This window comes from Sinocyclocheilus rhinocerous, unplaced genomic scaffold (genome assembly GCF_001515625.1).
Source record: "Sinocyclocheilus rhinocerous isolate Xijiao unplaced genomic scaffold, SAMN03320098_v1.1 scaffold62, whole genome shotgun sequence".
Lineage (NCBI taxonomy): Eukaryota > Metazoa > Chordata > Actinopteri > Cypriniformes > Cyprinidae > Sinocyclocheilus > Sinocyclocheilus rhinocerous.
This window is the reverse complement of record NW_015656585.1, coordinates 53548-70204: the sequence shown is the minus strand read 5'-3', so window position 1 is coordinate 70204 and position 16657 is coordinate 53548. Positions and strand designations below refer to the sequence as shown.

At 36.4% G+C, this 16657-nt stretch overlaps 2 protein-coding genes across 2 annotated transcripts in view; one reads left to right on the top strand and one right to left on the bottom strand.

Annotated features, from left to right (window-relative positions):
• Window positions 1-7158: 7158 nt before the first annotated feature.
• ptrh1 (peptidyl-tRNA hydrolase 1 homolog) lies at window positions 7159-10316 on the bottom strand. The gene is made up of 5 exons (XM_016527852.1): window positions 9705-10316; window positions 8946-9165; window positions 8741-8840; window positions 8584-8629; window positions 7159-8490 (listed from the first exon to the last, which is right to left on the bottom strand). Exons 1-5 carry the CDS (start codon window positions 9864-9866, stop codon window positions 8230-8232), a joined length of 789 nt encoding a protein of 262 aa, XP_016383338.1. The 5' UTR covers window positions 9867-10316; the 3' UTR covers window positions 7159-8229.
• A 1452-nt stretch (window positions 10317-11768) lies between these two features.
• The window catches only part of LOC107720240 (72 kDa inositol polyphosphate 5-phosphatase-like), a 10422-nt gene continuing 5533 nt past the window's right edge, over window positions 11769-16657 (top strand). Inside the window, exons 1-5 of the mRNA XM_016527878.1 lie at window positions 11769-12515; window positions 13513-14366; window positions 15470-15593; window positions 15678-15775; window positions 15866-15990. Of these exons, the coding sequence (XP_016383364.1) occupies window positions 13573-14366; window positions 15470-15593; window positions 15678-15775; window positions 15866-15990 (1141 nt within the window). The 5' untranslated portion in view covers window positions 11769-12515; window positions 13513-13572. The remainder of the gene's footprint in view (window positions 12516-13512; window positions 14367-15469; window positions 15594-15677; window positions 15776-15865; window positions 15991-16657) is intronic.

The following is a 16657-nucleotide window of genomic DNA, read 5'->3' as shown; positions in this document are numbered from 1 at the left end:
ACAAGATCTTTTTTCACATAATGTTTTGAATGTCATGAGTTTTTCGTATATGTCCCACCCTGTATATGACCGTTCCAAGTCTCTTACTGTGTGAACACATAACTGTTGATCATGGACAGAATGACACAAAGCCCCCCAACTCCCTCCGACAGCCCGTCTTCCTCCACTTACCAAAGGATATTAAATGTTTCTCAGCAGGAAACGCTAGCTGGTGTTAGTAGGTCTGTTGCCGGTCTGGCGAGAAGGACACCATGACTGAGAGCTGGACATTAAACCCTTTGAGACCATGTTGAATTTTAGTGGATAAGCTCTTAAAGCGTTCCCTACCATTTCACCTGCATACAAAGCACTAATACCCCCTTTGATGACTTCATCTGTCCCATCCAGTATACCAAGAGGAAGTGTAGCGACGAGGCCCTCACCTTGGGTGGTGTCAAAGGAAGGATTTTCGACTGTTACAAAAAGCAACTAGATAATAACAGACTGACCCACCTCCCTCCCCCAAACCTCTGCTCTTAGCTTGACCCCCGTGCTCCCGTTCACACGCTCTCCAAAGCGGCTGCCCTCGCCTGGCCACTGGCCCCTTCATTCGGACACCTCTCCATTCTGTCCTAAATCAGGTCTAAAAAGGCACAACATCACCCCCTCCGCCAGTCCCGGCTACAATACCCCAACCCCCCTCAACATCTGTGAGCACCCCTCTGTCTCCTCATTTTCTCCCTAACCACCCCATTATTGGCTGTCTTTCACTTGTAAATGTGGCCAGCCATAGTGCTGATGAGGCTTTCATCTGCATGGCCCGGGTCAGGCTGGAGTTAGCGGCCGGCCGAGGGGTGGGACGGAGGATGCCGCGGGCCTTGTGTGGCCCAGAGATGAAAAACAATCAGCATAACTGAGCGAAGTCCTTTTGAGGTGCATTCAGCTGAGACTTGGCTTGGCTAAACCAACTTTTGCCTCTTTCTGGCTGTGCATCGCTTATTTGGTTGCGTTTTGTGGGGTTGTGCTTTAGAGACTCTATATTGTCATTATTAACAATATGCTTGTTAATTAAACAGTGTTTTAATATTAGAAAGTCACATCCTAAAAACAAATGTTTTGGCTCAACAACAATGAAAATTAATGCAATAGTTTGCATCAGTCTTTTGGAGTTACAACAGCTTCTCAATAAATTAATTTAACCAACAAAGATCATTTGTGTTGAAAAAGTTAAGTTGTTCCAACTAACTGAGTGGTGGTCCTAAAGCCAATTAATCTGATCTATTTCAGTTCAAATAAATAGCTAGCATAGCACATGCTGAATGTAATATATTTAGCATGTAAATTTAATGAACAAGTAAGATATTTAGCAACATAAACACTTTTAAGTATATCAAACACAACACTTTATTAATGTAAAACATACACATAAAATAACACTTAATTTCAACATTTAATTTCCTTATTCAGTCCTATCCACAAAGCATCCCAGCTAACAAAATGATGTTCTAAGAATATTTTGTTCAGTGTTATTTTAGTATCATTCAGATTTTAGTTTTATATTTTCAGTTTAATTTCAGTTAAAGTTTTAGTAATTTTGTTGTATGTTTTTGTCATTTTTAGTAGTTTAGATTTTTGTTATTAATAGATATCCTTATAGTTTTTATTTTTTATTACAGTTAAAGTTATTTTAGTAGCCTACATCAAGTTAAACTAAATTATAATGTGAAATGATGAAATAAAAAAAGCTTTATAATTTATTTTATTTTATTTCCGGTATTAAGTAACATAAAATTAAAGGTTTTAATTTTAGTTTCAGTATACTATAATAACCCTTTTGCTAATGTTCCAAAAGTGAACACATTAAGGGAACGTTCCATTTTTTAACGTAGCAAACATTAAGAGAACGTTGGTGTTGAATGTTTAGACACAAGTAGAGTATGTTAATGTTTAAAAAACTTGAACAATGAATAAATAATGTTTATGTGCTAACATTCTGTTACATGCAAACAACATCAGAAAGTTATTAAGACATGATAACTTTTAACAAACAATCTATTAAGGTTAATGGATAAAAAAAAAAAAAAAAAAAAATTCTCCCAGTATTAGGTTTATTCATGCAATGATCAAGTTTATGTCAACAGAACTCAACACAAAGTAATGTTTGCAACTTAAAGGGTTATTAAATCAATAAATTCGAATTTTTCACTGTGCATGCATTTGTTTAGGTTGTGGTGACCGGTCCCCTGAATCTCTTTTTAGAGTGCAGTTTTACCATCTAAACATTTCAGATGTTAAATACGCAAATACATTTCACTTTCTGTCGTCATGATTTCAAAAGTCAATATTTGCATCATATCATGCTCTTGTGAGACTACTTGTGGGACCGTGTGTCTCTTCATCTCTGTTCTCACCCAAACAATGGGTGGTTACCGCAGCAATGGAGTCTCCAGGACAACAGGTGAACAAAGGGCTTTAGGAGGGGGGAATGCTGGGAGAGGGGTGGAGGGGCACCAGGGATGCCCTTGGCCTCTGTGTGGTCAGTGGGGGACATGGGCCTCTGGAGGATCTATAAGAAAATGTCTGTCCTTCTTTGCAAGCATGAAATGATTGATAATCCTCTAACTAACTAAGACTCTGATGCTGACACTGTCAGTTCTTCCCTCCACATGATGTATGGCCTCATTTGCTTCCACGTGAGGTAGTTGCAATGATAAGTGCAAATTCCACTAACACAGCATATAGTCTTCATATCAGCTCAGTGACTCTGTTCTGAAACTGGGAACATGAACCTCACACAGCAGTGCATGGAGAGTAAGTCAGTGTCTTTAGGATCAATGGAATTCATTCAGATATAAGAAACCATTTATGATTTTGTAACCATTTAAATAAGATTATTTATGTTTAGCAGTCATACATTGTAGCAGAAGAAATGTATACATTTCAGAAAGCCTGAAATAAACACATTTGCACTGGAAGAAATGCTTTACTAAAGAACTACTGAAAAGTACTGAATTAATAACAAAAAAAGGCTATGTATAATTTTTCTAAATTATGACAGATTAATAGAGCATGCAGTCCGACTGCTGCAAGCTGTATTTTTTTATAAACAAAATCTATATTTTATTTTCTATTTAAACCGTTTTGATAATTAAATTATTTTTATATTTTATTTTTACTTATTGTAATGTCAAGGGTCTTTTTTTTTTTAAATGTCTTACAATAAACAAGAAAATATTGCTATGATATTTATGCGTTCTTTATTTTAAGGTTATGGAACCAAATCTTTATTTTTTTTTATATGGTTCAAATAAGAAAACGGTATAAATTATCCTTAAACAATTTACTATTTTATTTAAACAATTTATTACAGTTTAGTTTTTTTTATGCATTTCAGCAGTTCAACAATATGCACTGATCACAAATGGAAAGTGAAAAAAATTGAAAGTCTAATGCAAATGGATGACAACTATGTATTGGTTTAATGCTCTGCTCGTGCTGATTTGAAAAGATCAAAAGATCTGACCTGTGTGTAAAACTAATCTTGTTTAATCCTATTGGATTAACACGCCATTTCTTTGTTGTCCTAAAGTCTGTAGCAGACACCTCATACACTCAGAAGAAATCTGACAAAATCGTAAATCCTGTCAGCTCATTTGAAACGAATATATTCACAAATACAAACTTTATTCAACTTCATCGACAATTCAATTGATTAACAAATTAATTTAATAAACATTTTTCGTTCTGATTTACTATGTAAACATGCATATAATTATAGAGTTAAAATCTATTTTTGTGACAAATATGTAGCTACATGTATTTTTATTATATTAGCTACTTAAAAAAACATCTGATAATGTAGCGCTGAATTTTAGGTTACATTTAGCCTATGTAAATGTAGCCTACCAATCAAAACAAACCTGACAAACACAATTCTGATGTGAAATTAGCTATAATAGTAGGCTAATAATAACAAACAATAGGCCTACACCATATAGCCTACATAGCCTAATTTTATGCTGTTTTTACATTCCATGAATTTAAGCTTCAAGCTAAACCATTTTCTATTGTTAATTCAACACATTACCACCACATGATAACGAAAAATAGCCTGCAACAAATGTAGGCTAATCTTTTTATTTATTCAAATGTAATGCCAATTAAAATCAACTCAAGTTTTCTTCAACATTGCATTTTAAAAAATCAACTTTAAACAGCTCTTCATTATTTTAAAAACAATTATGCTAATAAAAGCCACTGATATGAGAGATGCTGATTGGAGACGCGTGGGAGCCTCCAGCAACAGATGTCCAGGCACAATTCTCGACTGATCGCTTGACATTTCACAAGAATTGCGTTTGGACAATCAACTGCTGGAGCTCATATTTCCATAAACAGCACAACTGTGTGTGAATATTTACTGTATAGGATCTATGCGTTTGGGTCCTCGTGTGTTTCTGCTCTTCAGTGGGAAAAGGCCTTGAAGCACATTGTTTTTTCTTCACATAATTCAGGCGTGTAGCCTTTCAGCCTACATCGGCTGTATTTCATAAATTCCTTGGCGGTAAAAATACATCATAATATTTTTCGGTCCACTTTTTTTCGTTATCTAGAGAAATGTCAGAATAGCACGGGACAAAATTGACGCTCAATATCCTACTGTCCGCCTGGAATGTTGCTTTAAGACTGTATGTTCTTTTACCAAAAACAATAGCATATTTCCACAGAGCTATTTTTTTCGGTTACTAAAATAACAACGGCGAAATAAAATCAGGTCTTACCGGGTAAAAAAGGCAGAGAATAACCAAATTAATTGTAAAATATTATCAATTAATTCGTTCCGGTGTTATAAATAAATTACCAATAGCGATTCACAAAATTTCCCTCGGAAATGATCGAGGAATGTGCTGCTCTGTCGATGCGGTCGCGGATCATTAGGAGGTTGTGCTGCACCATCACCAGACACTTTCTTCAGAAGGCACGCCATGTCTGCACCTGTGAGATGTTTCTGATCAAGTATGGAAGACCAAAAAACGAGTAAAAAAAAAAAAGAAACATCGTGATGTGCGTCAAATTCCACCAGAGGTCTCGTTCCGCGGTGCTGCGAGTCTCCAACTTCAATGCGCAGAATAAATAAAGTTCTTCAGCGTGTTCAAGACACGATGCGCGTGACGCTCACAATGCATGTTAGTGAGGAACGAAATTCAGTTATACATAGGCTTTTATCACTCCCATCCAGAGGACTGCTGTAAATGAGGAGCAAAACACTGGCAGCGTTTCTGGCTAAAGGATGCGCGGAGGCTCGCGTGACAACTGCGCAGCTTTCTAAATAAACGGCGAGGGCGAGAGTGGGGTCGGTGGTCGCTTGGTACGAGATTTGAATAGCACACCAGTGAGTGATAAATGGCCATTGTGGTGAGAAGGGGATGAGTATCCACTGTCTCAATCGGCGTAGTGACCAGCAGCTGCGCTGGGACCAGCAACCTCTTAAAGACACAACACTCTATTTTTTGCCCATTGCAATTACAATCCAGCAGTGTCTACAGAGCCATTACGTATCGTGTCCTCGATGACGTTTCCCTTCTCTCAAAAGCCACTCGTGTAAGGGATTACCTGGCACTTTACCACAAAAGAAGCGTTCATGGACACTTCATCAGTAAAGTGTTTTTACAGGCTGCAAACATTCAAATATAGGCAAATACCAATGGCATATAAAAATAAGAACACCATCAGTGTTTCATTCATGACAGGTTACTAAAAGCATTTTTTTAAAACGTATATTTAACCAGGGTTATTATTTGTCAAACTTTTTATAGTGACTTTTTCTCAAGGTAGATTTAATTTTAAAAGTTAATTTCTGTATAGCCATACACCTTAAAATATTGACTACAAAAAAATCCACTTAACAGTTGCTCAGGAAAAAACAGAGGTTTATCATATTAGGGTTTTATTTAAACAGGCAAACAATTTGGAAATACAAAACAGTTTTTAAACAACAATATAGGCTATATTAAAGGTGACAAAAATAACAGACCACTTTTTTGGCCAACAAATACTGTGATTAATAAATCATATAATTTTATAGCAATGTTTTTAAAAAATATATTTTTTAAACTATAAAAAAATAGGGTTGGAAGACAATTCACAAAAATGATCAAATTTAAGAGGGCTCTGAACTGAGTTTGCAACATTTTTTTTAATACTAATGAAAATACTCAATTGTGTAAAATGACTTTCAGTTACTGAGATCTAGTTTAGGCATTGTGTATTACTTTAAATATTTTTGTAAAACAGGGAAGACCCCCTAGTAGGCTTAGAACATTACCCTGAATAAATTTGCACTTTTGTGTGAGTTGTGTGTCCAGCCGTGCCAGTAACCTCTGACCTTTAGTATTGTTTGAGCTGAGAGTGGACCAAGAAATCCTGACCATTCAGAGAAGCTGGGAACGATCCATTGTAAAGGATTGCTCGGGGGAAACGTATTTGTCAGTGTAGCTGGAATGTTGACAATCTTTCACAAGTGATATTGTCTTTGAAGTTTAAAAAAAAAATTTTTTTTTAGTTTTGATGGAAATCTTTGTATGGCACAGCTTTGATTTGGATTCTCTACATCTGTCAGAAATCTCCAAACAGCACTGGTTCAGATTAAATTGGTAATTATTATAATATTATTACTTGATCATTTTCTCTTTTTAATCAGTTATGGTGTTAATTACATGAGTGGGTTCATAATTTAATAATTGTGCTGAGCCCAATGAAGAATGCTGTTTCTTTTAAGTCTAATAAAACTTTTTGCCTAGACAGCTCATGAAGCCTAACATCTGGCAGAAGGATATGAAACGGACTCTTTAAGCAATGTATAATATATGTGTTGTTGCATTGAACGCGTTTTGTCGATCGAGTGTTCATTCAGCAATTATTAATTCAGTAACGAAAAACAAGTGATTCTTTCAGAACTACAAAACTTTTGTTCATGTTGTTGGGTCGCAATAAAATGTACTGTCTTTATATATTATGGTATATAGAGGTGCAAAACGCTTTTATTTAGAATTTTTCTAACTTCATGCAGCATATTTCATTGCAAATTATAAGCATATTTATTTGAGTGAAAAGTTTAATTGAAAAATTTTATTCAATTTCACATTTTTGCCTGTTTTGCTTTGATGACAGCAGCACTTGACCTACATGAACTCAACAGGTTTGTTCTCCGGCATGGTTTGAGATGATCCAAAGAACATCTTGAGCTTCAATGGAAGAACATCTAAATGTCTGGATAAAGAGCCACATGATCCATGACATAATTTACTTATTTGTTACCTAGAATCTGAAATATTTATTTTACGTCATATTTATTTTAAAACCCTTTTTTTTTTTGGCAAGTTTAAAATACTTTTACATTTCTGCGTTTAGCCGAAGACACTTTGATCCATAGCGACTTATAAAAGAAGGAACAAAAAAAACGATTTAACAACAGATTTTTGGTGCATTCTTATATTAAACATTCAAGCACACATTTCTGAAGTAACACGGTTCTCTGAATATCAGAAATGTTTGAAGTGTTTGGAAACCTCTCGTTGAACATCGTGAGGAAAACACCACAATATAGTGCATTGAATGAATTTCAAAAAACACCCAATCACATGAAATGACACTAGAGGATCATAGTGAGGTCAGTGTCGTCCAGGTTTTAAACCAGGGGTTTCCAAACTGTTTTGCTAAATTGACACCTATGAAAAAAGTTATTTACATAAACACTCTGATATTTGATGTAATATGATGATGTAACCTTTCAAAGTATACAGAATTTTTCCTTACATGCCAAATTTCTGTTGTTTATTTACTTATGGTTGTTTTATTTTAATCCATTTTACATGTTTTTTTTTTAAAGCCATATACATTTTTACTTCAATACTGCATTGGCATTTCTAATTTATTGAATCTTCTGCATTTCCTCCAGAAACCTCTAGGGGTTTGCAAATCCAAATTTGGGAAAACCTGTTTTAGATACTATAATAGAGCATAACATGCAGGCTGCTGCCTCCCAATATACTGAACTTCAAAATATGGAAGAGACCTAACAAAGCTCAACTCCTTCAGTACAGAGTTATCAAAAATGACTATGCATTGATGTCAATTTTGGTTTTGTCCTTTATGACAGTTTCCTTCCCTCTTCTGGGGATCTAAACATGGCATCATAAAACTCAACTCCTTCAGAAAAGAAATACAGTTATCAAACATCTCATGTGTAGGTCAGCTCTGTTTCTGCTCTTCTGTGGTGTCCTGAGGTGGTGAAAGCGTCCTGGATTTATTCTTATGTGACGCTCTTCTTCCCTCTGCTGGAGAAGTCTGGGGTTGCGAGTCTGTGATATATGTCAGCAGAACATCTACACTCTGCTTCATGACAGAGTCTAGAACATTTTGTTCCTCTTGTGAAAAACGTCCCAAAACATAACGGTCAACTGGCGTTTTACCCGATGGCCGCCCAATACCAATACGCAACCGTGGCATCATCTGCGGGCACAATCAGCATGTGTTGTTATACTGAATTTCTACAGCAAATAACTACAGCTGATGTGTTGCTCTAGAAAATATTTGCTAACTTACATCAGTATGAAGGCAGTCCACACATGATCTCACACCATTGTGACCCCTGAGAGGATGAAAATATGGATCAGTCACCAATTAACTCAATATACATATTAAGAGAGAGAGAGAAAAAAGTTATTAATACAAAAAAATCAGATGAAAAGTTTTTATTCACCTTGCACTTCCACCATGTTTAATGCCGAACTTTCCAAGTGGTTTGTCAAGCTCATCGTGAATCAAGAGAATATGTTCGGGTGAAATTAAATATTTGCTGGCTGGAAAAAATTATAAAAATAAATAAGAAATAAATTCAGATTTCCAAGGATTGAAATGAGGAAAGAGGAAAATATTACAGTGTTATTATAGACAATACATCTCACCAGCTTTTGCCACACTCACACCATTGACGTTCATTAGCAACTTGGGTCGAAGAAGAACCAACTGGATATCTTGAAGATTTGTCACAATGACCTCTCCTGAAACCTGTCGGTCAGATCTCCAGCTATCCGGCGCTCCCAAACGTTCAGCTAACGTTGTGAGCACAGCCATACCAACACTATGTCGAGAGCCATTCATGCCAGGGTTTCCCAGCCCAACAACCTGAAACACAACAGCAATACACAATGTGATTCAGTCATAGGTTTATATACACACTTCATAGACACTAGTACCTATTCTGAAGGTTATTCTTAGCCATATTCCATTAGCTAAGTCCTTTTTTACTTTATTTTTTACTTAAAGCTTCATATAAACCTTTATTGTGCTAAATGACTAAATATGTTTCTTGTAATATACTAGTTGGCTAACAAGTGGAATATTAACCAAGTAGTTTCAAATAAACTGGTTATACAGTATAAGTGTCACTATTGGGAAAGCGACTAACAAATATATATAAATACTAATTTTCTTGAGTATTCGTGTCGTGACCAATTGAAAACTCACTACTGTAAGAATTGGCTAATAGAATAAATAAGTACTTTAACGAACAGCCTTATTGAAAAAGTCACTACGCTGGATTAATAAATAGTATTTACTAAACATGCACTATTTACACAAACTTTAGTATCTATTTTTAAGGAACACAGGTTAAACAGTTTATCATAACATGTTAATGCCAAGTAAAAAACTATCTGACGTACCATTTTCCTTCTATTACAGTCAACTATCGTTTGACCAGCCATCTTCGGCGATGGCAGCCTGCTCATCAACACTCGATTGATCAGTTTTGTTATCATCCGCCTTATGAGAGCCATTGGCAGTTTAAAAGCTTGTGTCACAGCCGCCCAGACTTTACCTCGCATCGCAACGTGGTGTTACTCATTATGAGTCATGGTGAGTAGTTTACGATACCGGTATGTTACACAGTTTCGGAACGACTTTCATCAGACAGATCTCAAACGGTGGACTTTTATATCACGGAATAAAAGTAACTGCAAAACACAGCAACGGCAATTTATATATATCGGGCATATGTATTAATTTAAATAAGTTTTGTTTACGATAGGATTGCGATTCATTCGCGTGGATCAGTGGACCCCGTTCTCCGATCCAAGTGTGTTGCGAGATTGCCAGATTTCACCTGTAAAATCCCCCTTAACGAGCAAAATATCAGGGCGAAGTGTAACATTTGCCTCTGTCTATCCCACAGCGGTTTTGAAGTATATGTCAAACTGAAACATTAAATGATGTGGATGGCAATAACAGGTGTCTTGACCATTTTAGGAGCTTAATTTGTAAAGGTGTTTTTTATATATTTGGCAACGCAAGGGCAACTGACCTTAGAGAAGCGAAGGAGTTTTGTCTTTACCCATAGCGCCATCTATCTTGATGGTGGAGAGTAACCTTTGGTAGATCAAACATAGGTTCATCTGAAAGGTTTACATACAGAAATATTTAATTACCCATATTTTAATAGACGCTATGTCATAGCAATACCGTGAATTAAAGCTGGATGATTTAATTCTGTTAGCCTGTATAGATATGAATGAATATAACGAATATGTCTGAAATGTTCATCTCACTTAATTACTGAATAACAACCCCATGGTTTACAATTACAATAAATAACACATTTAAAAAATACCACACGGGTCTTATTTCATCGTTTCACTTCAAATAAAAGCAATATTTTTTAATCCACAAATCTAAAAACATTAATGTGTTCACAAAATAAACAGACAAATAGACACACGTGTGTGTGTGTATTACTATTTGTCTGATTATTTTGTGAACACACACACATACACACAAAGTATGATAACCTCAAAACTGTTTCAAATGACTAAATCTCACAAATTATTAATTAAGAAGAATTTATTATTTAAAGTTGTAAATTTAGTGTATAATTCACAGGTGTCATGTGAGGTCCACAGGTGCCGGATGAATGCAGGAGGCAGAGGTGCTGGAGGCGCTGCTGGTGGAGAGTCCTGTGGAGACCCATGTAGTCTTGCCAGTTGCCACAAGGATCCATCTGTCAACTGCAGGGATGCTCTTCTTGCGCTTGGTCAGAGAGGAGGACTGCATCATGTCCGGTTTGAGTCAGGTGTGTGTCACTCATCATCACCCCAATTCTTTATAGAAGAATCGTCTAAAGACACCAGGCAGGAATGTGTTCTGTCTGGGGTACTGCACACATGTCCAATTTGTGGTGAACTTCTGAAAGTCTTGCTTGACTTAGGGCCTCACAACATCACTGGGTCAAGCACGTGCTCTTGTTTGTTTTGATCGTGACAATTGGCACGTGCCAGACTGAGTGCGCTTGTGTATGTTTGCCTCCTGTCAACATTTAAACATTGTAACATTTTCATAACTCTCAGACTAGGCTATAGGCCTATACTTGCCACCTTTTGCAATCAAAAACGAATGTGCTGTAATGGTGTCAGTGACATTCACAGTCATCTGTAGTAGAAAATAAATCATACAGTTCACAGAACACAACTTGACATTTTTGCAGGGCATGTTGTCACACTATTTGGGGTGCCAGAGCCTACAGCCTTTAGTAGACTTTCTAGCAAAATGTAAGCAGGAAAACAAATATAAAAACAAATGTACAAAATGTTGTTTCTTCAAGTGTGTGTTGAATATACACATCTTTTAAGCTAAATATTCTGATATACTTAAAAGTATAATACTATATTTTTATTATATATTAATATATAATGTATGTATTATAGCAACACAGTAATATTAAGAAATGTCTCCGTGATGTCTCGTGAAAGCTCGAGAGGGAACACACATTTGTGTAACTGAACTTTAAAAAGATGTAAAACCTTACTCAGATAGACTACAGTCCTTGTGACAACTTTCCCATGTGACAGCTTTTTTTTTTGTTTTTTTTGTTTTTTTACTAATATTAATTTCATTGCTAAAAGTTTGTGGTCTGCCAAACACAAAACCCAAATGTGGTTATGGTTATTGAGCTATTGGATAATGGATACAGATATTAGCTCCCAGAGCATCGCTGAAGAGGCCATTATCTGTTACTGAATGATGGGATATGGCTCGCTTTTCCAATTCATCCTAAATGTGTTCAGGTTCTTTAGTGAGTAATTAATATAATCTTTTTAAGTCAAAACTCAGGGTTGTACTACCTTCCACGTGCCAATTAATTTTTGGATAGCTTGTGGTACGGCAAATAACAGCAAATTGTAGTTCTCCAGTAGGCTACATTAACTCACTAGTAGCATTACTTTTCAAACTAACAACATGAACGTTTATAGTTTTCAGTGGCTGATTTTTAAAACATTATATTTGGTCTCCACAGTCTTGTTTGTGAAAATAATAAAAACGGTATTAACGCAAGATGGCGCAGTTTCATAATACACTGCTGCTGACTGTCAACACCACCCTCTTGATTAGTTGTTGGTTGCCTGGCGTTGCTAAGGAAGTCAAGCAAGTTTGCTTCTTCAGCGAACTAGAAGTAACGGAGAGCGGTTTCACTCTCAAAATATGTAATTTTATTCTTCACATAAATGTATATTTATATTTTGTAAAGATAAAAACGCTACATTTTAATTGTAGGGATAGCTAACTGATGTGTGACCATCGTGTGACATCAGTGAATTTAACATCACTGTTAGGGAGAGATTTCAGACAGCACTCATCAGAATAGTTCACTACTAATACATTTTAGTCTTAGTTTAAGTTCACGTTTGCTCTGAGGTTGTTTTTTAATAATAGTTATGTTTTTGTGGTAGTGTTTTAACAGTAACGTTGTTAGTAGTAGCCTATTGGTTGTTGTTGATAATGTTGTTCATTTACGACGCCCACTAATTCGTAGATGTCTGTTTCTAATTAGACAGTTTCATAGATGTTTCAATGATTATTAATCCGTTGATGTTTTTCATACAGTCTAACGTAAGACTGCAACAACTAACGTTAATTGTTTATGGATTGTGTGTTTCTGCAAAGCATTCTTCCTCTTACCACTTATAAGCTGTTAATATCAGGTTTGTGTTTTAAATTTCTAAATTAAACCCATTTTTCTAACTGAAGTGCTCTACGGGGTCAACAGACAAATTCAAATAAATAAAGATTTTACAAGATGTATGTTTCTTATTTTTCTAGTGTTGTATTCCAGGTAAAGCTGCTTTGGGGCAATATTTTCATAATTTGTTGTTTATACATAGTTTTAATATATATATATATATATTTTATATAATATATATATAATATTATTTTATAATATTTCAAACATAAAAATATGTAAGCTAGCTGCCTTTATATTTAAGGAAGTGGTCCCTTGTAATGTTTAAAATGATTCAAAAACCCATTTGTTTAAATTGTTCTGTTATTTAGAGTTTGTATTATAACTTTTATATTTTAATCCAATGTTGGGCAAGATGTGGAATACTGCTTAATTGAGCAATAAGTGAAATATCTCTTAATCGAAAGACATAATTGACATAATAATAAGTAATCAAAATAATCTCCTCACTGTCTCCACAGGATGTAATCATCTGAGTATCATGGGACTTGTTTACATCTAAAACGAAGTCTGCCAATAGGATGAGTGAGCATGGAGACAGCATCGTCCCGTTTAACCCCACAGAACTCAGGTCAGGAGAACCAGCTTGTAAAGCAGATATTACTGTTCTACGTGTAGACCCCAGGACAGAGAAGAGCAACAAGGAGGAGCTCAAAGACATCAAGAAGCCATATGAAGGTGCCAAACTACTTCAGGATGAGCATAACAAGGACGCCAAACTTAGTCCATTTCAGCCTAGACCTCCCTCTCTTCCAAAGCCCGTGGGATTGGGAATGGGGGGTAAAAACATCTCATTTGATGAGAAGGTGAGGGGGAGAAGATTGAGGAACAGCCAGGAGAGTCTCACCGACCCAGGCGAGACGGGCTCTTCCACCGATTCGCTTAAGGAAGACACCTCATCAAATGGCCAAGGCCTTGCATCCGGATGTCCCCTCGATCTCCCACCCATGGAGACACCGTCATTCAGGATTAGGACCGATAGCTTCTCCGAGACTGACAATGAGCATAGTGATCCGAATAAAGAGCGTTTGAAACCGTCCAGAATTATTTTGTCCCCACTGCAGTCCACTGGGACATATCCTCCTCTGGAGAACAGCGCAGCCTCCACGTCCTTAAGGACAACTAATCGGATTGACAGGGATTGTTTGGATTACAGTGCGGTGGGGAGAAGGGGGCGGGGATCGGAGAGGCTTCAGAGGAATCTGAGCGATAGCCGGCTGTTGGACACCATGGTGTCAGACAATGCCTCTGTCCATTCCATGAAGTCCACCTATAGCGTTCTGAACCCCATCAGACCCCGGGATGTGAGGAACAGGTGAGTGTTTTTTTATTATTAATTTGTTTTGTCTTTTCTGCAGCCTGTTTCGCTCAGCATATCGCCATCTTCAACGTCAAGATCACATGATCACAGGCTGATGTGGCACCTTGATTACCTCCCAAAGGGTCCTAAGTGTCCAAGCCACATTTTTATGTGAATGAATGCATGAACCAAATTAAATTTCATGTTTCACAAGGAAGTAGACCATGATTAATGTTCCTGCAGGAATGAGCACAGGCACTTGCCAGAGTAAGTCGCTACTTACAGAATCACCTGAACAGCTTTAGTTGTGGGAAGTGAAAAGTGAAGCTGGAAGTTTATCGAGAGATTGGAGAGGAAGGGTGAAGCAGTGTGAATGCAAATGGGATTAATGGATCAGTGAGATGCTAGTTCAGTAACTGTCAAACTGCATCAGGAGAACATACATTCATGTCCTACTTGAAGGTGACATGATACATGTATGGGCAGTATGAAATACAAAATCTTAATTATTAGACAATTTACATCTTTATTAATGTTATAATTCAGCCAGAAATTAAATTGTCGTCATGAACTCCTTGTGTCGTTTTTAAATCTGTATGGTTTTCATCTGTGGAACATCAGTGGAGATATTTTTAAAGAATGTTCTCGCTGTTCTTTTCCATCCATGAGATCATATTTTGTCCAGGGGTTTACACAAGACAATTGTAAAATAATAAACAGTGAAACACTTTACTAAACAATCAATGCTACAAGTAAATTTAGACATAAAATATGAAAAAGCGATTTGCTAAAGATTGCATCTAACAGGCTCATTAAATTATTCATGTTTATAGATTTACTTTAATGGATTAATTGAGGTAATTAACATGTAAAAATAAGGGAACTGAGCATTAACGATTAAATACCCAGTCCGTATTAGCTACTGAATCCGATAATGAAAAGGAATAAAAAAAATTCTCTAATGTTGGCTGATAACCGACAAAACGCGCGCGCACACACACACACACACACACACACACACACAACATGTTATTGTGTAACATGCTAGGAGGAGCATTTCTCAACTCTTTTGGTCTTATTTATTGTTTTCCTGAAAATGTACCTGCTTATGGTTTTAGGAGCTTTCTGGAGGGTAGTGTTTTGGGTAATGGTGCCTTGCTGGGGGCAGAGGAGCTCGACCGCTACTTCCCAGAGAGACGGCTCGGTATCTACGTGGCCACATGGAACATGCAGGGAGAGAAGGTGTTGAGCAATACTGTCATTTCGAATGATTTGTTTGTTTAAGTGCATAGCAGCTGTAGCCTAAGCTCTTTCTCTTGGTCTCAGGGGCTTCCATGCAACCTAGATGATCTGCTGCTCCCAACTGACACAGACTTTGCACAGGACGTCTATGTTATAGGAGTTCAGGAAGGGTGTCCGGATAGGTAAGACTTTGAGTTGCTTTTCACAGGTTTTTTTTTTTTTTGTCTGTTTCTGATACTCAGCACATTTACTCTCTTCATGTTTGTCCACAGGAGGGAGTGGGAGATCCGTCTGCAGGAAACACTTGGGCCGTATTATGTGATGCTGTATGCAGCAGCCCATGGCGTTCTCTATCTCACTGTATTTGTCAGGAGAGACCTCATATGGTTCTGTTCAGGTAAAGCTTTTTTTCTTCAAATTAAAATGATATAATATATGTTGTGCACTACTGTTCAAAAGTTTAGGGTCAGCAGGATATTTTAATGTTTTGCAAGAAGTCTCTTATGCTCACCAAGGCTGCATTTATTTGATCAAAAATACAGTAAGACAGTAATGTTGTAAAATATTACAATTTAAAATAAAAATGTTTCTATTTTAATGTATTTTAAAATGTAATTTATTACTGTGATGCAAAGTTGCATTTTAACCTTATTACTTCAGCCATTACTTCAGTCTTCGGTGTCACATGATCCTTCAGAAATAATTCTAATATGTGACCCTGGAGCACAAAACCAGTCTTAAGTCGCTGGGGTATATTTGTAGCAATAGCCAAAAAAACTTTGTATGGGTCAAAATTATCGATTTTTCTTTTATGCCAAAAATCATTAGGATATTAAGTAAAGATCATGTTCCATGAAGATATTTTGTAAATTTCATACCGTAAATATATAAAAACTTAATTTTTGATTAGTAATATGCATTGCTAAGAACTTCATTTGGACAACTTTAAAGGCGATTTTCTCAATATTTTGATTTTTTTGCACCCTCAGATTCCAGATATTCAAATAGTTGTATCTCGACAAACCATACATCAATGGAAAGATTATTTATTCAGCTTTCAGATG